The sequence below is a fragment of the Corvus brachyrhynchos genome, unplaced genomic scaffold (assembly GCF_000691975.1).
Source record: "Corvus brachyrhynchos isolate BGI_N302 unplaced genomic scaffold, ASM69197v1 scaffold142, whole genome shotgun sequence".
NCBI classification, from domain to species: Eukaryota; Metazoa; Chordata; class Aves; order Passeriformes; family Corvidae; genus Corvus; species Corvus brachyrhynchos.
The window spans coordinates 7,600,476-7,608,885 of NW_008237226.1; the positions used below are offsets into that span (position 1 = coordinate 7,600,476).

At 36.2% G+C, this 8,410-nt stretch overlaps 1 protein-coding gene across 4 annotated transcripts in view; it reads left to right on the plus strand.

Moving 5' to 3' along the window:
- Positions 1-8,410, plus strand: part of PHF14 (PHD finger protein 14) — a 164,509-nt gene that overhangs the window by 125,960 nt on the left and 30,139 nt on the right. For 2 of the 4 annotated variants that reach the window (XM_017729329.1, XM_017729327.1), the window contains exon 17: positions 4,522-4,635. The exons of 1 other annotated variant lie outside the window; for it this stretch is intronic. In XM_017729329.1, coding sequence (XP_017584818.1) covers positions 4,522-4,635 — 114 coding nt within the window. Of the gene's footprint in view, positions 1-4,521; positions 4,636-6,274; positions 6,358-8,410 lie in introns of all 4 variants that reach the window. One more of the 4 variants, XM_017729328.1, reaches the window with a different exon arrangement.

The window sequence follows — 8,410 nt, forward strand, 5'->3', positions numbered from 1 at the left end:
TGGAAGTGTAAAGGGGGACAAATATTTCTACTTTGTTACTGTTAGAAGTCTTTGTTAGTAACTTTGGCTTCCAATTCATTACTGCAGTCATGTTTTTGCAGCCTGGTGTGAGAGATAAACCCTTTGCAAATGAAGACAGCATCCATTTTCTTTCTACCTCAGGCCACACAGAATTGATTGGGGTAATAAAATGACAGTACGATGTAATATACTGACGGCTCTTTAATTTGAAAACTAGTTCCAGGCTGATTCAAAACTTGTTTAAAGCTAATTTATGACTTGTGTAATTTTCAACTGGACCAAGGTAAAGGATGATATGTGAAAAATGATGCAGAGTTAACATAATATATTCAAACCTGTCAGCTTGAAATCATCTATAAAGGATTTGTTTCAATCCTTTTTTAGTTTTGTTTTAAAGAGGCAATAGAAGAAGGCGGCTGTTAGGCTGGTATGAACACCATTTTAAGACACTATTTTTCCATCATTGCGTTTCAAATGGAAATTCTTGTGCTTTCGAGGAAAATATTTTATGCATATTTTAAAAAAATAAAAATATATGTCAGTTCTCCATTTTCTTCAAAATAAGAAGCAATGTCGGGTTTCTATTTTGTTGAGTCAGTATCTGTGCTGACAGTAACATGGCCTGGTAAATACAGCATTTTGCTACTGTGATGTTCACAGTGTGCCTTGCCTGTGACTACACATCTCTATAAACATATCTGTATCCTATTTACATATACCATGCATATCTGTATATGTCTCTCAGTCTTGGATTAAAGGTCTGGTTTTTGAAAAGCAAAATATGAGAATAGTGAAATTCTTAAATTAAGCCACAACATAGGCATAGCATAAAACACAAACATCTCCCTTTGAAATCTATCACTTTCATGTGGCTTGCAAATGAAATCCACATCTGTTCTGTATGCACTGTTGATTTTTCAGCATACTGTGTCAGTGCTGCTTCTGCACAGAAAAGGACAAAACTAAAAGCACAATGTGTGCTCCTGTATGGTAGATGTAAAGAGCAAATACACCAACTGGAATGATGGGAGGAAGAGAACTGAATATTGACAAATCTAGTAAGAAGATTCCATCCCAGGACTATAATATCTGATTTGTTATGTATTTGTGTCAACATATAATTAAAATATTATTTTTTGCAGAAAAGAAAATGATCAAGCCTATGCAGTTTTGGTATCTTAAACTGCATGAACATTTAGGTCACAGGACAAGAGCCATAGTTAAAAGCAGGGCTGTCTTTCTTGCATAAACATAGCAGAATGTCTACACCTTTCATGTTTCCTCTTCAAGGTTTTGTAAGTCCAAGACGGACCATGTTCTGAGGAGCTTTGATCAAAATCTGCAAAAATATATTACTGAGCATTTGGAATTTATTTGTTTAAAGGGCACTTATATTTTCACAACGTATTTCTACATTTTAAGGAAGCTGGAAGTACCATTTAGTGACCTTCCCCCATAATTTAATAATTAATATAACTAAATACTGTGATCCATTATAAAGCTATGTGTTGATTTGTCTGACTTGAAAATGCAGATTTATGATTTTTCCTGTGTATTTTAGAAAATTTAATAATAATTTAATGAAATGGGAAGGGCTTAAGCACCAGAAAAGACGTGTACCAAAACACTTACTGTGTAAATTATATGTCCGTAAACCACCACTTCCATCACTTCTACAGCTAAGGTTTACAGATCCATGATAATGCCATTGCCATTGTTTTCATTATGCAGGACCTTGAAAAAATAATAAAGTGACTTTAGGACAATAAATTTTAATTTTTTTTAAAGTACATTTTTCCTTTTAACACCTCTTTGGTAAAAATACTGATTCAGGTCAGTGGTACATATTTTTTGCCTTTCCTTTACAAGTGTAAATTATGCTCATACTTTTTCAGGTTGTTTTACTTGCCAGACTACAACTAAAACTACCAGGATTTCTAACCAGAACTGTTGCTGACTTGGCCACATACTCATAACACACCTAGAAGCAGCTCTGTAAAAGTTCTCATTTGCACCTTGCAGCATTTTTATTGTGGTACCTTCCATGAAAGGATCTTATTCCACTTACTGAATATGTCTGTTTCTGAAAGCGGTATTTCACATGTTGCCAAACTAGTTCAGAACAACAAAGATTGCCTGTGTTACTTATTTAGATCAGAGAACAGTCTGGATTGGAAGAGACCCACAAGGATCATCAAGTCCTACTCTTTAAGTGCATGTCCCATACTGGGATCGAACCCATGACCTTGGTGTTATTAGCTCTGTGCTTTGACCAACTGAACAATGTGAAAAGAGATAATAAAACCAGTGCAATTGGAAAGGGAAGCATATTTTCTTGGATTGGTTTCTGAATAATAAAGTAAATTTGGTTTCCATCCATCTCCCTAAAAATGGAAGTGTTAAATTAGCCAGCTGGTTCTTAAGAGAACTATCGAGAAGCACGGCCAAGCTGCTGGCGAAGATGATGTTTAAGATTTGATGTGAAAAAGAATCCATGGACCTGTTGACGCAAAGGAATGTAACAGGAATGTAAACTTACCAGATTGTAGTTGCTCAGATAATTTTTGGAAAACACTTTCTATTACTTTAAAAAAGCAAGTAACAGAAAAGTGTTACCAGTATTATCTGGCCACAGGTAATAACAGCATAACAAAAACTTGTTGAGGCACAAAATACAAGCAGAATTCAAAGAGAGAAATCACGGAACCAACAGATTCAGACAAGTATATAATTTTCTTCCAGCAGATGTGTTTGTTACTTTTGTTTTTGTAAGTAGCACAGAAGAGCTTCTGGAAACATACTGAGCTGATAAATTGCATGGCATTGATTTAACTTTCTCAAGGGGAAAACAGTACTGTTCTATACTCAAGAGTTAGCTCATGGCTAATTGGCTCAACAAGAAGAAAGATTCTTATCATCACAGTTCACTAGGACCAAACAAAAGTGGCTTTTGAGAGAGAAGATGTTTGCTTGTACAAGTCCAGGGAAACTAGTGAGCTGTCAGGACGAACATGGTTCAAAGTTCCTTTTGATGGCATGTACAGCATGGGGAAAATCAGACTTTTATTATCAGAATGCTAGAGATGTTTCTCCTTGCAGCTCACTGTGTTTGGCTGGTATTCTTCCAAGATATCTCATTTTTCCTCTTGTTCTATAGATCCAGCATGGGCATATGCCCATAAAACAGTTCAGTGCAATGGCAGTTGGACTTCACTGTTAACATTTTAATTGGTGGTATTCTTTAGTCTTCAATAAAAGCTATTTTTTTACTGAAAGCTGGTTTTTTTTCCTAAAATGTCTTCCTCATACCACACCTTAAATTTAAGGTGGCAAGCCACAGAATGGGCCAGAATATCCTTTTTCTAAGTCACAGAGAGGTGATGCAACAAGAAAGGTGTAAAAAAGTTTTATTAGACATATTTAAGCTCAGAAGGTATTTTTTCCCCTTTACAGTCTCTGGGAACTGCCTCCATGTGTTAATTCTTTTACAGTATCTGGTCTTACCTGTGATTCTCTGTGTGATTGAGTAATGGTTGTTGGACCAGGGATCACTTTCCCTTTCCATACATTGGGCTAAACTGCAATTGCTGAATATTATCATTACAAAATTTTAATTTACTTTTTAGAGGTTGTTATGTTTGAAAACTTAATAATGAGCTTTGCAGCTTGCAGTTTCAGAGAGTATAATCTTGATTTCCTTGCAATTAATGAATGTAGAAAGAAAGTGATATATCAAAAGCACATATTCTGCGTGCTAAGCAAGGACATCTAACATATCTTCTGTAATGAGCATTATGACAAGCACAGTAGAGATTGTACCAACTAATGGATTTTTTTCTCTGCATTAAAATGTCTCAATCTATGCAGTTATCAAAACCTCCATGTGAAGCAGTGAAGGTATTAAAGTGGGTTTTATTCTGAATGATGTAGTCATGCTGCATGGCAAAATCAAGGCAATCTGGAAAATAGAATGTAAATTACTTAAGAATTTTTATATATTTTACTGTAATGTTAAATTTACTAAAAGATAGCAAACTCTGCTAACTTCTTTAACTTTACCAGGTTGTGTGCTATATTGGTTTGCAGTGATTGGTAAAATATAGTTTTTGGGGATTGTTCTAGCATGGCTTCAGCTGTTTTGCAGAAACATCCATCTGCCATAAGTAGATGAAATGTAATATTCCCTTCCTTCAGGGGCAGGGGTAGGTATGGGCAAAAAACCATGCTTATTCAGAACTTCGCAATTCTGAAATGCCATAGCTATTTAAAAAGTCTTAAAATGCTCTCCTGAAGAAAATATTATTTTAAGAGAAAATATGTGACAGATGTTTTTGACTTGGGCAGAAGAAGTTGCCCAGGGTAAAAAGAGTGTAGTGTCAGACCTCGAGTATTTTTTATTTCTCTCTCTGTGCTTAAAGCACAGTACCTCTGAAAAGTCTCATTTTCTTGGCGTGCCACATCAACATGCTGCTGAGGGGTCTGTTTGTGTCTTGCCCTCAGGACTCCGAGCCGTCAAATGAGGTGGTCTCAGAGGCCCCAGGTAACGTGGTACCCTCTACCTCAAGAAGTAGCTCTGAAGAGCTGATATCGGTGGCACAGAAACGTCCAGAAGAGGTAGGACATTCTGTGTCTATTCTTTTCCAAGATTAACTGTTGGGGAATACACATTTGGCTCTGTTTTTCATGCCTAGTGTTGTACTACTAGTAACAGAGACTTTTTAAAGCTAGAGCTCAATCTTATCCTCCCATATAAACAGCACGCAAGACCAAGGTAAAACTCAGGACTATTATTAATGGTACCTACAAGTATATTCCATAACATACACTACTTTTTAAATGCTGTTTCTTACTGTCAGTAATTAGGATTTTTTTTTTCTCGTTCCTGTCTTTTACACCGTGACAGTAACAGGAGCCCTTTTAGATTCCGGCTAAATAAACGTTATTACAGTGAAGAGTCTGAAAGAGAATCTGTACATAGGTATATAGGTAGATATAAACCTTTTATCATCCTTCACAAAATTTAAATATGTCTAACTTCCGGCTTGTGCAAGGGAAAGACTCTCCCTGATACTGGGCCTTTCTTTGTTCTCTTGGTTTCGAAAAAGTGATGTGGTATGATCATAAGTTCATACTTCCTGTTGTGTTAATCAAAGGTGCTTGTAAGGTAGTTCCATAGGATAGCCAATGAATTAAGATGTTTTCTGTCCCTGCTATGCATCCTTGTCACAGTACACTATAGCTGGAGGAGAGGTTGTAGAATTCAGGATCATAAATTCATTTCATGGTAGCAATTATCTTTCCATAGAACCATTATTATCCTTAAATTAACCCTTCCTGTGAGAAGTAAGTCTTTCCTTTATAGTAGCCTTAACACTTAATTTTGGCCTATTCAAACAGTTTAGTTGATATTATTACTATTAAAAATATGTCAAGTACCAGGTAATATAAAGACTAGTCTTTCCTGCTTTTTTCCTGAGATTTCTTTTGACTGTAATCTTCACACCAAAGGACAGCATGAAATGCTAGTCATAGGAGATATAATGTCATTTGTTAGTTTAGTGCAGCCTTTAGATAAACATCTTAATTTCTCTGATAGTCTTGTCACTTTGTCTGAAGAGGGAGGGTCCAGAGTACAAGGCCAGGAGAATTCTGAAGATTGTCTCCTGGATTAAGACCAAGTAGATTGACTTATTTTGGGCTATCAACTACATATTCCAAGATAGAAAGTCAGGTTATCACATCTAAGCAGTCTTGAGGATGGAGTAATACGAGCTTTTAGTAATGCTTTTCTATGTATTCTTGAGTAGCAAAGGGACCTCTAGTCTGTGGAGACACATAGGATCTGCCTCTTAATTCTCAATTGTCAATTTGTCAATTTACCTCACTCCACCGGAGAAATGAAAATTGAGAGCACAGATAATGTTTAAAAATAAAAAGAGAAGAAAAGTGCTGCAGAAAGAGGAATGAAACATGGTTAGTTAGTAAAAGGTGATTAAGAGGAGGATGGGTATACAGTTTTTGCTTTTTAAAAGCTGCTCAGCTGTGGGGGAGAGGAAACTGCAGAGAATCAAAAGATGGAAATACACCTTTCAAATTTTATTAAATAGTTCAGTAATAGTTTATGTTGAGGCTGTTTTACTGTATGTGGGGTCATGCGTTATATAAGGGAATGAGACTTTCTCCAATCATATTTACTGCAGTTTGTACAAGAGAGAGAGGTGAGTCAGAAAGAGTTTTGTGGTTGGATTTGCAGGGAACCTTGAGAGGAGAGCACCAGTATGCTGAATTTCCAAATTCAGAACCCACTACGAAACAACCCATCTAAGTTACTCATGGGTAAGTCAGCATGATAAACATTTGTGAATTACACCCTAAAAAACAGGTCCAAGAAGTGTTTGCAGAGCTTGACTTCAACTAATGCCTTTTTTTTTTTTTTATTTTGTTTGAAGTCTTCTCCTATATCTTTCAGTATCTGCTTAATGAGTTAATATTTGGAATTGACGACTGACTGGTGCATTATTTGTGTAATTTATGTCTCATCTGAATTCAAACCATCAGTATTGGTGAGAGTTGTTAAAGAAAAGCTCAAATACAGCCATGGAAAAGAGAATATGAGGAAAGATTAAAGAAGGCGAGGTGGCTAACAGCAAAGGGTTTCAGGAAGGTGGAGAAAAATTGAGAAGGTTGTGGAAAGTGGTGCTCAAAAAGAGTCTTGGGCTTGCAAATGTGAGGACACACAGCTTCTAGTGGAAGAAAGTGTGGAAAATCCCACAAGCTGCCACATTAATTTTAATAAAGCACATGTTTTCCTGCTTACAATTTGTGTTCCTCTTAGGTAGGACAGTCTGAATCTAACATTCCGTTACTCATGTCATCAGTAGGATGATATTTGTGGGATGTAATTTGATCACCCAAATGAGGCTTTGTTTTGCTTGTCTAGTCATTCCTCCTAATAGAAATGATGGTCGAATGTTGAGTTCTACTCAACAGGAGGGCAGGATGGTATCCACTCCTCTTACTGCTGCCCTTGTTCCCAGTCTCTTTTGATGCTCTAAAATTAGATTTAACTCTGTGTAGCATCAGGACAGCGTCCAGCTATGGGGCATAGGACAAAAGCCACTGCAGAAATAATTAGCATATTGATTGTTTAGATCACAACTGTGAACTTTTTGTGAATTTCACTGGTGTTCTGAATCACCTGTTAGTGGTTCAGGAAAGTATATGTATTCATCGGTGTATTTCAGATGCAGAAACATTTTGGGTTATAAAGTAACTGAACTAACTTTAGAGTTAGAAAGATACTTTATTGTCGGTTTCCAAAAGCTGTGCAAGCCTTCATAAAATTTAAGTTGTATAGATTTGAATGCTTGAATAATTCTAATTTGTGTCCATCCTAAAATAAGGATGTTTTCTCTGTGATTGATAAGTTAATGTTGTATATATTTCATGGGGTTTTTTAAGAATTGGAATTGAAAAGTGGCATTGAGAGCAGAATTCATGCATTTGGAAGGGGATAGATGTGTGTCATCCTAAATTCAGTGTAGTTTCGTTAGACCTTCCAAGTTTATATCGTTTTGGCAGTTTTTCTCCCATAATAATGCTTGAGATAGGATTTTTGTTCCCACAAGCCTTTCAAAATTCAGAACTACATCACTATTAGTATGCCCTTTTTTCTCTGATACTACACATTCTTTACCATGAATGGATGAAAGGAAAGTCTCTGGATGTCATGATTATTTAAGATGCAGAGCTTCCAAAATGTTTTAAATGTACAGATACACTTGCTTGAATAACACTGCAGTTGTTCAATAAAGTTGAAAGGCTGGTGAATCTGCTTTTATGACCCTTACTTCTGTTTTCTCTGGTCAGCTTCACTGTGCATCTGGCAGTTGCAGCCTATTTGGTACATATGTTTAAGTAGGTTTTTGAGGGATATACAGAGATGCTGAAGAAAGTGAAGATTTGTTGTTAAAGTAGTTTTACTTTCCCTTTTTCATGTTTCTAAAGAGCAACATGGGTGGGATTTATCTTGATACCATTTCTCATATGCAGCACTTTAATCCATGGGGAAGGATGATGTCAGTGGTTTGTTGTCTAAGAAAATACTGGTTCTGACAGCTCCCTTAAATGGGAGTCTCATAAGAGGCATATTCTCTTGCTTAATTAGAAGTAAAATAGAAGTACATGAGTTATGTGTATTAATTTCCTTTGCCAATCCTGTGGCATATTAATTAATCATGTTTTAATAGTGTAAGCCTAGAGGCTAACAGAGCTGTTCTTTCTTAGTGTCTGCATTGCCAGAACAGTACAGACACAGAGGAAAAGCTATGCTATCCTTTCTCTTGGATAGAAAAATAAATTCAACAACCAGCAAACCCTTACTTTTCCC